The 19,134-nt window shown below is 42.0% G+C and overlaps 1 protein-coding gene across 1 annotated transcript in view; it reads right to left on the bottom strand.

Annotated features, from left to right (window-relative positions):
* The window catches only part of IGF1 (insulin like growth factor 1), a 56,424-nt gene extending 37,817 nt beyond the window's left edge, over positions 1-18,607 (bottom strand). The window contains 2 exon segments of the mRNA XM_032646429.1: positions 13,671-13,827; positions 18,350-18,607. Of these exon segments, the coding sequence (XP_032502320.1) occupies positions 13,671-13,827; positions 18,350-18,412 (220 nt within the window). The 5' untranslated portion in view covers positions 18,413-18,607.
* Between the last annotated feature and the right edge of the window lie 527 nt (positions 18,608-19,134).

Here is a 19,134-nt window from a genome sequence, read left to right as displayed (position 1 = left end):
TTTCTGTTAACAGATGAGAGACACCCATCAGCAGGTACCTGCTATCTCCTGCGATTCCCTAGACCAGGGCTCCTCAAACCTCATGTGCATGCAAATCTCCTGGGTATCTGTTAAAATGCAGGTTTTCTTTTAATTAGTTGAGAGTAGGGCCCCTGATTCTGCATTTCTAACAAGCCCTCAGCTGGCTTTGAGTAGCAGGGCTCTAGATCCATCTACACTAACCTGGATTTTTACTATGTGACATTGACGGGTGTCCCTTGTAACGTTTGTTAATCAAACCCAATTTTCCCATTATTTTTTTTTTTTTTTTTTTTTTTTTGCGGTACGCGGGCCTCTCACTGTTGTGGCCTCTCCCGTTGCGGAGCACAGGCTCCGGATGCACAGGCTCAGCGGCCGTGGCTCACGGGCCCAGCCGCTCCACGGCATGTGGGATCTTCCCAGACCAGGGCACGAACCCGTGTCCCCTGCATCGGCAGGCGGACTCTCAACCACTGCGCCACCGGGGAAGCCCCTTTCCCATTATTAATAAGAGATTATTTCTTGCCACAAAACACTTTCCTGGCCTTCAGTAAAATCTGGCTTCTTCTAAGAGATAGACTTCTCTGTTCTTTTTTTTTTTTTTTTTTTGCGGTACGCGGGCCTCTCCCGTTGCGGAGCACAGGCTCCGGACGCCCAGGCTCAGCGGCCATGGCTCACGGGCCCAGCCACCCCGCGGCATGTGGGATCTTCCCGGACCGGGGCACGAACCCGCGTCCCCTGCATCGGCAGGCGGACTCTCAACCACTGCGCCACCAGGGAAGCCCCTCTCTGTTCTTTATTATTGCTAATTTTTTTATGGGGGAGCATTGAAATCATTTTTATTGATTGAAGCCAATTACCCACTGAATGACCTTGAAGCTAAATGATCAGTGTGTACTTCAGAACCAGCCAGAAGTAAGTCCTTCAGTGTCTATAACTTACATATGATGGTGTTTTTGTGCAATGTTACTGAATCCTCGTCTGATTTCTCTGGTAAGGGAGCTCTCCATAATTGCATGCAAAGCACTTAGTAATCTACAGAAATGCCAGCCAGATTTGTGGCATGAATACCTTTTACAAGTCTTACGATTCTTATGTCTCAGGGCCCACAGGCTGTCTATCTTAAAGTAAACCTGAAACAGTGCCTACCGTAGGTGTATGTCATTGATCTTCTCAGAATCTATCCCCGAATATCTGTTCCATAGTGAGAGGCAAGGATCAGAGGAGAGGGAATCTTTGGAGAGCCAAAAACATCTCCTCTATACCAAATTGAGTGGAATTATAAGGTGAATGCAATTAGCTGGCAGTGGGTCTATGCCGAAAACATAATCATCCCTTTAATAAGGAACATTTGCTGTGCTTGACAAACCCAGAGTGAAATGGTTGGATCCATAGGAAGGAACATGCTGAAAATGGTTTCAATATGATCCTGCTTTTTCACTCAATAGCCATTGATTGAGGGTGTCCAGCCAAAAACAATGAGAAAATGAGCCAACAATAGTCTTACCCTTTGACCAAATTTGATATAGTTGCAGCTGAAATTCGTTACATGTTTCAGGAATAACAAAGCATCCATATGGAACAAATATTTGGCAGTATGGCAGCTGATGAAACCAGGAAAAATTAGACAAATTATCAATCGCTCGCTCCCAAATTACCCCAAAAAGAAATTAGATCCATTTTCAGTAGCTTTGCTTTCAAACTTCTTCATTCCATGAGTCACCACTACCTTCTGCCAAACTAAATATGTCTATGAACGGCTGGAAACTTTAATGGAAAGAAACATAAAACTCAAAATACGTAGGAAAATTTAAGCTTCTTCATGGAAGGCCTTCATGGAAGACTAGTCAGTCAGGAATGTTTAGAGACAGAAATAATGCATCGACAATATCTTTTGTTTTGGGTAGCTTCTTGAGTTAACAAGCAATACAAAACGCATCAACCGGTCAACCAGCTGACATGACTTTAAATTAAAATGGCCTCTGAAAGGAATTAGTCCTTTCCTTCTTTGTTTTAAATCTCCAAACCATCAAACTACTAGAGTCTATGAAGATCCACAGTCCTGCAGTCAGGTTGGTCAGATTTGGGATAAAGAGACTTGATGAAATTATCGAATGGGTGATAAAAATTGGAAAAAAAGTTCTTATGAACGGTTAAGGGCTTAAATTTTCAAAGACTATTCCGATGCATGACACCAGAAGAATATGACATAGCTGTTCACTTTGAGTTTATGGACTGTGGTTGCTATGCTACCTTCCTATGAGTTTATCAAGGTTAAGTTTAAAATGTCCTGCTATGCAAAGAGCCCTAGACAGAGGGTGAGGTGACTTGAATTACGGTCCTGGCTTTCCCACCAGCATGCTTTGTGACCTCATGCACATCACGTTTTTCTCTGGACTACGCTTCCCTCATCTGGGAAGGGAGAACACTGGACCAGATTGCTCTATATGGTTCTTTCTAGCTCTCCACTTCTTCAATTTTACTTTGGCAAATAGAAACTACTTGTGTTCTCTGAGGGCTGGTGCTCTGGTTGTTATACCTACCTTGGGGCTTATTTACCCGGGATGTACCATTTGTTATGTACCTTCCCTTGCCTACCACTTTTCCTTTTAGTGTGAGTGCCTCAGATGAAATAAGAGAGAGGAATTGAGTGGAGGTTCTGTTCTCAGAACCATTTTCATAGGTGGAATCTATTGTGTGGGCTCGTGTAATAGCTCTTGAAGACTCCCTGTTGACTAGAATTAGCTTATTGTTGATCTAGGATAAGTTTTCACTGGGGCCACAGTGAAGGAGTCCCAAGGGATGACACCTCAAATAGACATTTTTCTTCTATACCTTCAATCTCAGATCCACAACGGTGGCAGTAGCAAATGGATAGTAATGGGGTATATCCTGGGGACCAGTAGAAGGAAGTAGCTTTTGGAATGTCTTTTTTAACATCAAGTCAAGGAGTTTTATTAAGTGCCCAACACTGGATGCTGCGGAGGACAGAAAACAACTTTTAAAACTTAGTCTCTGTTTTTCTGAAAGAGCTCAAAAGAGAGAGGATGAAAATTCATGGTGGCAGTAACTGGTATTTGATTGTGATTTCTATGTCAAATGTATCTCTGGGAGCCATTGGATGTGAAGCCTGTGGGATAGAAGAACCACATGGTCATGGGTGCATATGGTGATGAAACTCACAATTTTGATTTCATCAAGGCCATGCTCAAACAAAAAAATTCAATTCCCCTAAGTCAGGCTGTGATTAAGGAAGCAGTTTAGATGGGCAACCTGAGAGTACAAAGAGACTTTTCTGATTAGTGAGTACATTCCCTCTGCTGAACACTGCTTTTTTGAGGGTAAGCAAAAATCACCAATAGCTGACTTGGGAGAATGGAAATCTTTTGCTTATGTGTGATAACCTCAGTGACTATCTCACCACTGTGTGGAAACTAACTCTTTAAGCAAGCTCATTGTGGTAAAGTGATAGGTCCCATCTATTTTCTGCTTCCTCCAATGAGGACATAAACAGTAATACTGCGTAAGCATTCTGAAGATCCATTAATAGACTCTTGGGTGGTCTAAATGCAAAGTGATAGGTGAATAGAAGATACCAGCATTCTTTTATTTTTAGTTAATAAGGTTCAGAAGATACACTGCCAAAGTAGCTTTTCTAGATTAAAATTATTGCGGAACCATTGAACTAATGGTTCAATGTCACTAAAAGTTGAAGTCAAACCACTGAACTAATTTGTGGATGGTGATTAGAGGGGCAAGGCAGGGTGAGTATTCAATTCAGTCCACTAATAGCAACACATTTGGTTGCCCTTTCAGTTTCCAAGCCCCTCTATAGTTGAGCCTTAACAAAGCCTTGAGGTATAATATTTTTATTCCTACTTTACAGATGAGGAATGTAAGACCCAAGGAAATTAAGTGGCTTCTCCAAGGTCATAGAGCTGTTGAGGGAGCTGGGCGAGGCCCAAATGTGGAACCTCTGATTTCCAAACTAATAACTTCATTGATCTTCTCTTTCTACTTTCTGGTGGGACTGTTTATAGACAATAACATGACTGTAATGATACTCAGATAGGGAAGACACAAGAAGGGAAAAGGAAAACTGTGGCCCTTTCCTCTGAACCAGGCTTTTTCACTCTGAATTGAGAGCTTATTTATTATATGACCAAGAAGGGAAGAGCCACAAATACTGAGGTCAAAGAGAACCAGCTTTTTTTTGTTTTTGTTCCAGGTGGTCACAATCAAACTTCTAAGCACACAGCTTTGCTCTACATCATGTCTGCCTTCCCTTACTGCTGTTACTAAAATAAATGAGTTCCACAGCTATCAGATGAAAGGGAGGACCCACAAACACCTTTTTTGATGGCCTAGAGGAAGAGCTTTTTATTTTCATAGAGAAGGCTTCAGAACCCTAGTAACTCTTCTCATTGCTTTACTCTGGGCAATGGACCATAGACCCCATTAACCAGTGACTGATAATTAGTTTGTGTGTCACCTTCACTCATGGCTTTCCCATCTCTCTAGTTGCTTTTCTTCTGGAGTCCAGTAGTTCTCAATGAAGCGTAATTTTGCACCCCACTCCCCAGGGGAATTTGGCAACGTCTGGAGATGTTTTTTTTTTTTTTTTTTTTTTTTTTTTTTATGCGTTACGCGGGCCTCTCACTGTTGTGGCCTCTCCCGTTGCGGAGGACAGGCTCCGGACGCGCAGGCTCAGCGGCCATGGCTCACGGGCCCAGCCGCTCCGCGGCATGTGGGATCCTCCCAGACCGGGGCACGAACCCGTGTCCCCTGCATCGGCAGGCGGACTCTCAACCACTGCGCCACCAGGGAAGCCCTGGAGATGTTTTTGATTGTCACACTGGGAGGAGGGGACTACTGGACTCTAGAAGGTAGAAGCCAAATATTTTACAATACACAGGACAGTCCTTCTCCCCCACCAAAAAATTATCTGGCCTAGAATGTCAATAGTGCTGAGGTGGAGAAATCCCAATGCCAATGACACTGCTGGGGGACATGAGGGGTGAATAGGAGAATAAAGTAGAATTTTAAAACATGCCACTTGGTCTCACAAAAGGGCTGGTGCTGGGGGCAGGGAGGAAGGAGGAATGAGGAGGCTGAAATGTACAGTGTCCCCAAATCAGCTGAACCCAGAATTCTCACCCTCGGTGTTCCTTTCCCCAGTTTCACGGATAATCAGGAGCTGATTGTATGTGGGTTGGCTCAGTACAGACTTCCTTCATCACTCACCTCTGACGAAAGACCCATTTCATCAAGGTAAATGGCACAGAGGTAGGACCATCTTCCCAGAAATACTCACAGAATTGACTCCATGACTAACAGATTCTCAAAGTTTAAAAGCGCCTTCCGACAGCCTCTCTACTACCTCAAAAAGACCACGGGTGAAAGAGGAAAATCTGAGGAGATTCACAGAGTATTTGCTTGGACATCTGCAAAAAAATCAGGTGTAAATTTCTTTTGGCTTAGGGCTGTCAGAGAAATCTCCAGTAAAAAAGCTGATCCAACGACTCGTCAGGCTGTTTCAGATTTTCCAGGAGCACAGCTTTGCTAAGTCATTCCAAAGCAGTTCTACCCAAGTTGACATTGGAGAGAATGACCAAAGAGTCAGAATAATATAGCATACAATAATAGTCTAAATCATGACCTGAAGTGGACTTGCAATGCCCGAAGCATATTGCAAGGCCTAGCGCATTGTATGGGAAGCGGGCAGGGAATCCCCTTAGTTTGTACAAATTTCTACAGCAGGGGAACAACGGTGTGAGCTTCAGTCTCAGGTGAATTTATCGGAATGAGAGCACCACCAAGATCTGTGTTCATTTAGATGAGCTTGATTGGAGGCCTCTCCTGATCATTTAAATTTACCAGGTAGCTTAGACATAGGCATGGTCCATTGAAGCTAAAGGTGGAACACCACATGGAATCAGGAAACAGAATCAAGAATATCTCCTACTTCTGCCACTAATTAGAAGCCTGGCCTTGGACATGTCCCTTCTCTCTCAGTTTCACTCCTGATGTTTGACTAGGTTATTTTTCAAGGGCTTCCAAGCTTACAACAATCTTCAATTTTACTTCCTTTAAACAATTAGGTAGTTTTATTAGAGAGATGTATACTTGATCAAGAATCAGCTCCTTGGGTGTCTTCCCAGGGGCTTCAGCTTGCCCATTTCTGTTGTTGTTGTTATTGTTGCTGTTTGGGGGGGCATGGAAACCCTTAGCCCCACAGAACGCCTGAGCATTTAACGCAAAAGGTTTTCATTTAAAAGACCGTGTGGTCTCTGCTGGTTGCACAACTTCTCTTTGTGTCCATGCTGTTGCTGATCAAATATTGCAAAGCCATTAATTACCTTAGGACAAATGCAGAGGGCCACGTGCAAAAGTTCTGGCCAATTGCATAAAGCAACATGCCAGATGTAAAGTAAGCGAACGGTTTTTCTTGGTATTTAAGGTTCAGTGAAAAAGTAAGAGGGGCAGCTATGCCAAGAATGAAGAGCCAGAGCTTGCCAAGTGCTTCTTTAAGTGGCTTTAGCCAATGTGAGACTAAACAATGCATTAAATAGGCATACGACTTGCTGCAGTTACGGAATCGCATGTCAAATAACAGCTCTTTGCTATGTTTTAAACATGATCTCACATATAGATAAAGACAAGTGAAATGCTCTGTTGTCATCTCCTTAGTCTAACAGCTAATAAGGCCTGGGGGTTTGAACTTTCCAGGCAACCAAAAGTAATTCTTTGTGATGTAAGAGCTTTTGCTGATGTTTCATGGAGAGGTGTAGGATGGAGCTCTGCCAGGGCAACAGCTCAGTGCAGAAACAATTTTTTTGCTACTCTGGTTGTCAAAGACTCTGGCTGCATAAAAGAGGAAAGGCTTTGTAGCCCATTATTGAGAACAATGAGAAATCTCCTTGGGAGAGATCTCGTGCCTGTTTGCAGTGTGTCTAATTCTTTGGTATGGGCTGTGAAATCAGAAGAAAGTCTGCTAGAGGGATGAGGTCGGCTCTTTACAGAGGTCCTGAGGAATGCTGGCATGGTACGTGATGTCTGGACTAGGTATATGGAGGCCCAGAGGGTTTGGAGAACACCAACACTATCTTTTGGATCCAAAATGGAGATATGCCCCTGCCAACCACTGAAGATCTGAGAACTTCTGATACCATTGGTCTTCAAGCAACTGGTTGAGGGGCACCTGCACAGATGGGGGCCTCACATCCAAACCCCTGGCTGCTCCCACAGCTCCTTTCATGGCCAAGTTGGGGAAGACTCTTCCTGCCTGGCTCACTCTCAGGCCTATGGTGCCTTGTGACCACCTCTCCTTTACCACCTCTCTTATAGCACCCAGAGAACGATCCTTGGTCCAATAAACAGCCTTTCTTCAGTAGGTCTTTGAGAAAAACCAGCAGAACTCATAGATGCTAGAATTAAAGCACGTGAGGTTTGCCGGCAGAGAAAGAAGAAAACTTGAAGTCGGCCAGAGGAGAGGGTCCCACAGACCATAGGCATAACCTCCTCCTCACAGGTGAGCTGCAGTGTTCTGTCTGAGGGCAGCCCAGTCTGTGAAGGGTCTTGAACAGCACCAGCCTCTACTCAAAGAAGCTTTTCTTGTGTACCCTGAGGAAATTCTATTAGTATTTTCTAAGTTTTTCTAGAAGGTAAAATGTAGCGTCATTACATGGATGTCTCCCTCAAGCCTCCTTTCAAAGAAGTGTTCAGAATTCACACTGAACTGAGGGGTTCCTGCTCTTGATCTCTTAGAGAAGCCTGGGATTTTGGGAAGCATCTCCCTGTGCTATAACACTTTGGACCTTTAAACAATGTGAATGGCCAGATGAACATGCTTCTTGGAGACAAGAGACCTCGACTTTGGTTCTGGATCCATCCAGTGAGGTAAGTCACAAAATCTCAGTGTCTCACATTTCTCATTTGTCCGATTAAGCAATAATTCTTGCCGTCTAAGACTGGAGTAAAAACAAAGGGAGAGAGCTGATACAGCTGGATTTTGAAAAAGTGAATATACTAGTCAAACATAAGGCGTCCTTTGTGTTACTGAAACTACTATGTAACTGCTACTGCTAGCAACAGGTTTTATCAGCTGCCCCTGTAGAGAGAAATGAGTGTATAATGAATTGGGCTGCCCAGATACCTCTACCTTTGCAATAGACTCTGCAAATGATCCCAGAAGAGAGTAAATAAATATAATTGCTAATGTGTTTATGATGGTTACTATGTGCCAGGCAGAATTCTAATTTAATATGTTCTAATGTATTAACCAGTTTTATGAGGTAGGCCCCGTTTTATAGATGAGCAAATTGAGGAAAAAAGAGGTTAAGTTACTTGCTCAGTGCCACCCACCAAGTAAGTTTCAGAGCCGGAATTCAAACCCTGGATTCTTTGCAACAGAGACCATGCTTGGTCTTGAATCCTTCCCTCTCCTGCTTCTTGTAATTATCCATCAGGGAGAACAGGTCTCAAAGAGCATTACAATGTCAGGAAAATGCAAATTATTTTCTGAATTTGCACAGAAATCATCACTTTCTTAGCAGTCCCTTGGTTGCCCGGACTGGTCCCCTTGGGCATTTTTAAATAGTAGCAAAGCACTTAGGGTCAATAAAAAAACTCATTGTTTTTCTTTAAGAATATCTGTGGCCTATTAGCTTAGTGGTGCTAATGAGGCCAGGGCCAAGGTCAAATCCCACATGTTCCAGTTAGTTTCAAAGAGAAAAGCTTGACCAGCTGTCATACAAATGCACGGCTGGCTGTCTAAGGGGTGCCAAGCCAAGGAATGCAAATGGTGCAGCTCACATCCAGCCCCACTGACAGCAATGTTAATGGTGGGTGAGTGTGTCTTTGGGTGTCCCCAGTGGTGCACTCTCCTTTAACGGAAAGGCAGTCTCAATAGGCTGGGAAAAGGCTTCTCCTCAAGGTTTAGAAACCTATAGATTCTAATTTGCCCCCTCTAATTTAATAAAGGGCAGCTAAAAAATGAACTACTTACCATCCTCATGTCCAGGAGAGTGAGAAAATGTAAAGATGAAAACTGTCAGCTCGTCTTTCCTAGTAAGGAAAAATGGCAATCTGTTTTCATGAGGTGTGTGCTCCTTTGGCCAGATGACTTGCATGTATTTGGTCATGTCTAAGCTTCAATTTCATCCCCGAGGGGTTGGAACCCAGCTTAAAACAAAATAAAACAAAGAAGCTGGCTCCTCTTTCTTTAAGTAGGTGGGATCTCCTATCTTTGGGGAGGAAAAGAAACTATGTGGAGAAGATAAAGGAGTCTAAATGTTCTTCGGTCACTGTTTAAATCCAAGGTTCTCCTTTCTTGAATAGCACCAAATCCTTGTTAATTACAACCTAGACTATGAGTCTGTTAAAGTTAGAAGAGGTCATTTACTTTAACAAAATCCCCTTGTTTTATAGACAAGGACATTTTGGCTCAGGAAGTTTAAATGCCTGCCAAAGTCATACAGCTAATGAATGACAGGTCTGGGAGTAGTTTTCTGAGCACTATATTTCAAATGAAAGAAGCTTGAGTTAATAATAATAACTTCGATCTAGGAAGGTTGTTGCAATCAATAACAATGAAATTCATTGCAAAGTTTTACTTAAACTCTTTATAAAACAGTATGTTCTAACACATGAAGAATGCCATTCATTTATTCAGACCTGTTCTTAATAACTATGCATTAGAGGTATGTTTTACAAAAGCTATAAATCTGGAATAGCCAAAAGGGCATCCAACTTTCCTTTCTAATTGATTTACTTCTCCTTTTTCCCAGACCGCCGAGGTAAAGCATATACAGTTTATTTAAGGGACTGTTTATAGACTCTTAAAACTAAAAAGGACCCCAGAAACTCGCTTTCTTTTGGTTGCTCTTAATTGAAACCATCCAAGGTGGTTGGTTGTCCATCATTTTTTAAAGTATCTTCAAGGAGAGAAATTCCACAAGCCTCTAAAGCGCATGTTAAAATGGTTAATCACCATGACTGTCAAAAATTATATCTATGGCAAGCTTAGCTTCTCCTATTTCACTTGAAGCTCTTTTCCTCTTGCTTTGTTCCATGCACAGCGAGGTTATAACAAGCTGCTCTCTATGAGGGTTCCATCAATCTGGTAAGATAATAGCTAGCTCTTTCCCAGTGTGCCAGCTCCATTATGCCACCATTTTTCTCCCAAGACTATGAAAGTATGAAACTGGTTGATATGCTCTCTTACTATGATATGTAGGGAAGAATCAGTAGTTAGCTCTTCTTTGCAAATTTCATTGCATAAAATGTCTGGGGAAGCTGCATTATTATAGAGGAACTATTTCACTTATGCTGGGAAGATGTTCACAAAACAAATAATCCAGAAGGTGGCTTCCCCTGTGCTCTAGTGGAACTTGGGCTTGTAGAGAAATAGGAACTGATTTACAACACTGGGTCAATCTATGCAAATTAAGCATTACAAAAAAAAAATTATTCACAACAGTTCTGTCTCTAATAGGGTTAAAAACTCTCCTTGTTAGATGTTCTAGCCCAATAAAAAAGATAGATATGGAGGCAATTTTCTTTTAGATGTTTGTGTTTCAAACTAAGATCAGAAACCCCCTTCCACTATGAAAAAAATCCATACATTCAAAATGGATTTGAAGTGGCTTAAAACGAAACACACACCCGCAATAAAATTTTGAAAATAAGGGTAAAAAATATAATAAGAGTCGATTGGCAGAGGACAGAGGTAGGGAAGACTGCTTTCCTCTAAAAAGTATTTCAAAGGCTGTAAATGCTTAGAGCTGACTTCTCCACACACAGTAAATCTCAGGGGACAAAAAGGAAACTCAATAAAATTTGTTGACAACAGTTAATGCCTGTAAGAATAATTGGCTCAGACACAAAACAGACCATCAGCCTAGCTTGGGGAGGACCAAAATGCCGCCTCTACGTCATTGTTAGTATACACGGTATTCAGTTGAGAAAAGATAAAGTTTTATCAAATAGGTGGGTAAATATGAGGTGAGAATTGTCCAAAGTGCCTGACGAACCTAATTCTTGATGATTCTGAAGACTAAGGTCCCAAACAAGTCATGCCATCCCATTCAGCTGGATTCCGTTCAGTTCAGTCCTGCCAGTCCAGCAATCAAATTAGAGCTGCAGCTATATCAGCCAGGCATTGAGCTAGATACTGGGATTCAGTGGTAAATAAATATGGCCTTTGGTATCAAGGAGACCATTGAGAGGGCAGATCTGGGTTAGGTGATTTCAAAAACTGGGAAAAAGTCTTCAGGAAAAGCATAAAGGACTATAATCTATTCTTCCATGATTAGTTTTCTCTATGACACTTGCTAATATTGATACTTATTTTTTTTAATCTCCCAACTAGACTGTGAGTTCCTTGAAGGCAAAGTTAATCTCTCGTTCATTTCTAGGTATCTCACTCATGCCTCGTACTGTGTCTTACACATAGCAGATGCTCCATCAATGTTTTGAATTAAAGAATTTAAAGGGGTTAACTTCTCTTGGGCAAAAAGGCTAGTCCGGTTGACTAGAAAGTTAATAAGAATACTTTGGTGCGTGAGGGTTTATGTCAGACAAATAATTTACATTAAGTCATGGAGTTCTATAAGGCAGAACTTATGAAACCTAGACTCTCAATAATAATAAAACACAATTTATAAAACCACTTTCTATCCAAAGTCATACTCTAAGCATTAAGAGTTGCCATGTAGAACCTTCCCCTTTCAAGTTACTAAAATGGAATTAAAACACATTTGCTAAACTTTGATCCTTGGAGTAACAGAATGCCTTTCAGTGCGTTGAAATCAGTTTCCATCACAGTTGTCCAATACTCTTAACTATCTGTGTGAACATATATAAGTATCATATGGTTACTTGGGACCAAGTTATTTCTTTCCATTCTCATTTTCAATCATTTAATGCAAGCATCACAGTCATAAAAGATCCAGTTTCCATGCACTGTGCATGGAAATCCTGGAGCATGTCACACTGAACATCACAATTCAACCTGGCACATAACACAAGACACTTGGGGGCTTGGCAATCACTTAGTGAACTGGGTAAAAGGAAATGGCACAAATTGATTATCAAGACAAAAAAATCCTCTTGGGCATAATAAGTGAGAAACACTTATCCATCTTTTAAAATGTGGATCAGTAGTAGAAAAGTAAAGAATAATGATAGCCCATCATTGGGTGACGTTGATGTGACACATTTGCCTTCCTCAAGATATTCTGAAGGTAAAACAAGCCTGCTATTTGAAAAGCACTCACCCAATGAAGGCTTTCATCCGCATAGCAACAGAGGATGGGATAGAATCGCTTTATTGCCAGAAAAATAAATGAATTCACTCAAAGCATTGGCTGGAAACAGAGAGTGGGAATTTGCCCATTCAAAGAGTAGGAAGCACTTCTCACTTTCTGTCACTAGTTGTTGAAAAGCTATTTGTCACCAAATCTACAATGAGTACAGACCATCAACACGCCTATCAGCCTCTTCCTTCCCATGCTCCGTACTCATCCCGGACTGCTACACACAGACCCCTCCTTCCAGTCTCTCACACACACACACACACACACACACACACACACACACACACACCCCTTCCTGGGAAGAAGATGAGAGAGACTTGAAGTTTGTGAGTCATCACAGGAGCTATTCAAAGCCTAGTGGGTAACTGAGGTAAGCTGTCTACACTTAAGCGATATGAACCTCTAAGAATGATTCATGGTCCTGAGGACCTGAGAGTCAGTTTCCTGAAACTCTCTAAACTTCCAAAGAATTACACAGAAGGAGCGTCTGGCTTCCCATCAGTGTCCTGTAGTATACAATGAGACAGATGCCTCTGAGGTAGGTTCTTTAAATGATCTATTCCCTTAGGTAGCACAGACTCTTGTTTGTGTTTATTATTTATTTGCAAGCGTGGACTTGGCTGTCTACTTTTTATTGACTGTTTAATCACCTGAGACCTACTTATGGGATAAGTGACCTTGCACTTGTCAGAAACCCTTTTCCAGATGGAGACATCACTGGAGAGCCCCAGAGAAGAGCGATGTCAAGGGAAGGCAATAACAGAGACTCAAGGTCAGTTTGAATGGAGGGCGAATTAATTCAACATTTCAGTTTGCATTGAGTGAGAGCCTGTGTATTTGCAAACGTGCCTTTCAGCAAGGTTCACCTTCTGTGTGTTCCTGGTTATTTCATATCGCATGGAGACATCTGGGAAGGGCCCCTCCATTCTTTGCCCAAGTCCACCTTCCTAGTTTCCTCCAAATAACCTAGAGTTTAAAACAGCCCTACATGTTCAGATATGTGGCTACGTGCACTCACAGATCTCAAAAACTGAAACCTTAATCCTCCAGGGCCATTTTGTCACACCTTTCCACTGGAAGGAATGGAAGAGTGAGGGTAGAGCAGCATAGTTGCAGTAAAGCTCAGTGGGAAGTCGTTAAAAGACAAACTGCTAAGGAGGAAAATTCCATCTGAAATCTGCAAAACGTGCCACAGCCCCACTGAAACACTAGGCTCGCTTTAAGGTGAGGAATCTCGGAGGCTGAGGACGGCTGCCAGCCGTGGGCAGTCATTCAGTTCTTCTCATACTCCCTGCGGTTGTAAATCCACAGAGCAGTAAGAAGGAGGCTACTTACTGAAATAAAAGCCCCTGTCTCCGCACACGAACTGAAGGGCGTCCACCAGCTCAGCCCCACAGAGGGTCTCGGGTCCAGCCGTGGCAGAGCTGGTGAAGGTAAGCAAGAACACGGCCACGTAGAAGAGATGCGAGGAGGACGTGATGTGCATCTTCACCTGCCGAAGAAGCAGAAGGAGGGTCATGCTTCCTCCTGGGTCCTTGCCAGGAGATGGGGGTGAGGCAGGGGCGCCTTTACCCTCAGCTCTCCATTCCTGTCATTCATCAAAACTACCCGCTCCGAAGTGCAACAAGGTGTGTGAGTGACCGCAGGGCAGCGAGGGCTGAGCAGGTCTTGGCATCAAGCAACCTGAGTTTAATCCTCTTGCTACTGTGGAACCTTGGGGAAGTCCTTCCTGAACGCCTTCTCTATGGGTTCCTATTACAATTCAGTGAGATAAAATATCTAGAAACATTTACTATGTGAATGTGAAAGATGCTATTATAGCAGTGGGATCCCACACCGCTCAGAGATCCTGGTAAACCTTGGGAATCATCAAAGGTTAAATTGTGCTCAGTCCAGATTTGGGGCCAAATATGTTTTATTCATTTAAGTTCTCTCAAGATTGGCCATCCACAGATAACATGTGCATTCATTATCGACCAGAATATTAAATTAACCAGAACATCATTCCCCAGCTACTGATTAAAGAGAATTTACTGCAGCTGAAAAAGAACTTGTGCAAATACTATATATCATCACAGTTTTTTTTTTTTTTTTCCCACTTGAGAGAGAGACAGAGACAGAGAGCAACACAGGCAGAGAAAGAGAGACTGAGATTTCTTACCTGGGGAAGATCAGCAGTTAATAACTACAAGTAGAAGTATAAAATCAGGAACGTGAGGAAATTTAGGAAGGAAATTGGCTTATGCTAAGTAGACCCCACGCCTTCTTCATTCTAACGCCCCTCGTGTGAGCTTAATATCAGATCAACACACGTGTGGACTGTGCCCTCCATGAACAGGGCACTGGGCTCAAAACCTGCAAAAGCCTTTTTTTTTTTTTTTTAAGTCACAGGAATTCATCTCTTGGAGGGACTTATGTGTCACTGTAACCGTTTTATAGCAGGAACCCCTGGTTGGCTTCACTTAGCAAATGATAGACATCCAAATGGCAGCCCTGCCAGAAGCAGGATTCCTGTGGCTCAGGTCTCCGTCCTCACTCTCAGCAGTAGAAACAATGCGAAGGTGAGCATTAAGTTTTTCCATGTTGCTACTTGTGGCGCCAAGATGTGGTTTCTTCTAGGAAGCCTCCCAAGGTGAGTAGCTTCCCCCCACCCCCCCCAGATGCATTCGCTCTCAGCAGCATCAGCAGAGTCAGTGACAGGATGTTAAGCGAGGGACCCTATCAAAAGGTCATGTAGTTAAGCTGGAAGCTATCATTATGAAAAGAGGCTTTTCTGAACCTCCCAGTGGTGGCAGGTCCATTTAACCCCATCACTTTTGGAGAAACAGACTCAGTCATTTATTTTCCAACCACCTTCCTTGCCCTCCATGGACTCTTAACTTAATGGCTGTCTACATCAGTGGCAAAGTTTGCTCCATCATTGTAATTAAGATTTCCATTTTTGTGGCCAGACTTTCAGCTCAGCAATTGAGAAAAAAAAACCCTAAACCCCTGACTCTCGTTAACACAATGTAAATATTTAGTTAATACTTGTAAAACTGTGGAAGATGAAAAGCCTCCTCTATTTGCAAATCCTCATAAATAATGGACATAAAATAGAAGAGGAGGTGAAAGCTTGATGGAACATTTCTTCCATTTTCTCCATAGGACCTGTTCATGGAAACCCTCCACCCCCATGTAGCCAAAGCCACGGAGACGGCTAGAAACAAGTCATCCTATCCTTATCTTTCTTATTTATAAAATAATAATTGATGGGAGTTTTCCCTTTCAGTATTTCCAGTGGAAATCTCAGCCAGTCCAACCCAACTGGACTTCCTTGCCCTTTTCAAAAGAGAAAATTCATAACTGATCTCACTGAACATACCCCACACTCTGGCAATGGGTCAGTTCTAGAATGTATGTTATTTTGCCAATCCTATTTCTCCATCCCTCCTTCTCTGTTGATTTAATAGTGATGCTTAAGGCCAAGCACCTGCAGCTGTAGATGCCTTCAAGTTCTTCAGTTCTTGTGAAATCCAGGGGAAAAGGTACTCAGCTTATAGCCTTAGTGAATTGAGAACTTCATTAGAGGTCAAAATTATATTTTAGTAGTTATTTATTTCATATGACACATTTAAACCCAGCAATACATAAAAATCTCTAGCATTTAAGATTTATTTTTTACAGATTTTTCCTTTCTTTTTTTCTCTCTTTTTTCTTTTTCTTTTCTTTTTTCTTTTCTTTTTTTTTTTTTTGCTGAGTTATGTTCTAAGATAAATACCAGCACTTACAGTTCTAGGACAAGATAGAACCTCTAGTGCATTCACCTTTAGTTCAGGGAACAGTCCAGTACAGCCACAGAGAACCAGAGAATTTATCACATTATGTTCCCCGGAAAGAAAACAATAAGGAACCGGCTTAGGAGTTAAAAGTTCGAAACAAGTGGCCCCATATGTTCATCATTTCCTGGGCCTTTTATTTTTCCAAACACAAAAGAAATGAAGAGAGAGAAAGGAAAGATCTGAGAGAGAGAAAGGAAGGAAGAACGAGAAAGAGAAAAGAAAAAAATTGCAGAGCACTCTTTCCCAAAAATCATTCACAAATCCAAAATTTAAAAGACCTTTCTTTTTATCTTAAATACATGGAATATCAATTGATTCCAGATGTTTGGGCTACAATAAAAATGCCCAGCAAAATTTGAGGGCAATAGTCATAAGAAAATACTCACTGTAGGTGTAACCATTTTTGTTTGTTCCAGATCTTTTACAGCAGGTCAGGGTGGGTATTATGAGACTGATGTGAATAAACTGAGGACTTAAAAGCATGTGCTGCTTTGTGGGTGGGGTTTGTGAAAGCATCTAGTTACATTTGGACACCCAGGCAGGTATGCTATGAGCCTGGGTAAACTGCCTTTTGTCCATTCCGACAATGAACAAATTGCACGGCTGGGATTCGAGTCAATCTTTTCCTCCAAATCAAGCCCCCAATTTCCACTGTGTGCCTATAGTAGCCGCCCTGGACAGTGACCCAAGCTTCAGTCCTCTCCTGTGCCCTCTTCCTTCTGATTCAAACACTTGGAAATATCTTGAGACTCAGAGTACAATCAGCTTGCTAGTTCTGCCTGGCAGACACCTTTACTCATTGAATTACGTTTGAAAGACCACGTAGCTCCCTCAAACCACTTCCTGCTCCAAGTACAGGAAAAAGCAACAACTTACGGCTAGCTCTACTTCTGAACAGTTCAGCATACACAACATGGAAAGTTCATTTGGAGTTTTCCAAACTTGTAATTAATGCAGAGATAACACTCCACAGCCTCTTTTAAGATCATCTAAGCAGGGAGACGAAGCCCCCAGCTGTCAGACCACATAGCATATGTGTATACTGACTTCATTTCTTTTAAAAGCAAGGTAGCCGGCATGCATCTTGGCATCTCAAGTGTAGCAGAATCAGGTGCCTGACAAGGATGTATCCTTAACTCCTAAGCCACTTACTTGACTAAAAAAAGTCCTAGTGGTGGAGTATTTGAAAGCAGCAAATGATTACCGTACTAAGCGGTAGGGACGTTTTATGAATTGAGCCCTCAGGCAATTGCATCGGGGAGCCAGTGACAGCGGCTTAAAAGTGCTTGCAAATTGGAAAAACACAAGTCTTGAGAGATATAATTTTGCTGAGAATGGAAACTTGAACTAGGGCCAGTGATTGGAAACGAGAAATCAGTGCATTGACAACGCCAGCCAAATTTACCTAAAGAGACTTTACAACACCGAGTATAAAATCAGAGTTTTACAACACAAAACCCCAAGTCCAGACTTCGCCCCTGAGAATCCTCTTCAAAAGAAAAAACTTGGAGTAGCAGTTGCTAGAAAGTTTCCGCTTTCCATATACAGTATGCATTTGTTTAAATTATACGAATGTGCAAGGTCAGCAAGAGTTCTTAAGGAGTTCTTTTTCAGAAGAGCAAAGTAAACTTCACTCTAACTTTGACTCTCTGGGCGTAAGTGCAGAGAGTTCCGGGACCTTCGCTCCAAAGACCACATTTAAAAGCTTTAATATCATTTAAAATGTAACTCTTTATATGTGGCATGCCTTGTAATAAAAGTCCTGACAAGTTACACACACACAGATACATACACACACAGTCCTACATACACACGAACATGGTCTTAAAAATAAAACATCTGCACCTGCAAAAAAAAAAATCCAAAAGTTCATATCCATGCTCTATAGCCCTTAACCATAGACAGGATTTAAAGGAATCTTCTATAATGACACCACTCAAGCCCTGCAGAAGTGGAGGATTTAGCGTAAGTACCTTGCAATAGTTTTTACTCATACAGATATCTGTGCAAAGGCATTTATCTCCCGGAGCTATTTTTTCAGATCCCACAGCATTGCATATTCAGCAATTTATAAATAACTCCCAGTGCCGAAACAATGAAAATTCTAAAGTGAAGAACATCTCTAAGCAGAAGCAAACAGTACACAGTTTAAAGAAAATTCCCCAATGACTTCAAAGAGTAAGAAATATTTACCTTCAAGAAATCACAAAAGCAGCACTTAAATAATTGGGTTGGAAGACTGCTGATTTTTCCCATTGCTTCTGAAGTGCAAAGTCTGGAAATGAATTGGTTAGCAGGAATAATGAGGCAGAAAGAAATCCAGGGAGATGGGAGATGTTGAGAGCAATGTCACATTTCAATTTTGAGGACTTGATTCCATTGCGCAGGCTCTATCTGCTCTGAGTTTAGCAGTGACAGTGAGATTTAGCAAACAGAAGAGGGATTTAGAGAAAATCCTCACATTTATCTACAAAACACAGACACTGTAGACAGGAAACAGCTGGGGGAACGCTTGCCTTCTCTCTCTCTCCCTCTTCTGGCAAAGTTATCGAGTAAGGACTTTTTTGGGCATGGTGACAAATAACATCATACCTTTGCATTTTAAAACTAGAGCACAGAAGCATTTTTTCCCTTAAAAGAATGCGTGTTAGTGACAGGGTGAGCAGACATTAAAATACCAGTGCTGTCCTCTGATTAACTTTCTACTGGGCAGGAAGACACACACATCTGCTAATACACCTTACCAGTATGAAAGGAATACACTTGGAGGATGGGCAAGCAATTTTATATTCCAGAGCCAACGCAAAATTAAAAAAAAAAAAAAAAGAAGAAATGAAAAAAAGACCATCTCAAACATACCCTACAATTTTAACCCTCAAATGTCTGGGGTAAACTAGATTGGAAGACAGCGCTGGGATGACCCCTCGTCCTAGTTGCCAAGTGAGGGGAATGATCTCATTTCCTAGAACCTGGAAAGG

The sequence above is a fragment of the Phocoena sinus genome, chromosome 10 (assembly GCF_008692025.1).
Source record: "Phocoena sinus isolate mPhoSin1 chromosome 10, mPhoSin1.pri, whole genome shotgun sequence".
Lineage (NCBI taxonomy): Eukaryota > Metazoa > Chordata > Mammalia > Artiodactyla > Phocoenidae > Phocoena > Phocoena sinus.
The sequence above is the reverse complement of the archived record's forward strand: the minus strand, read 5'-3'. Positions and strand labels throughout refer to the sequence as shown.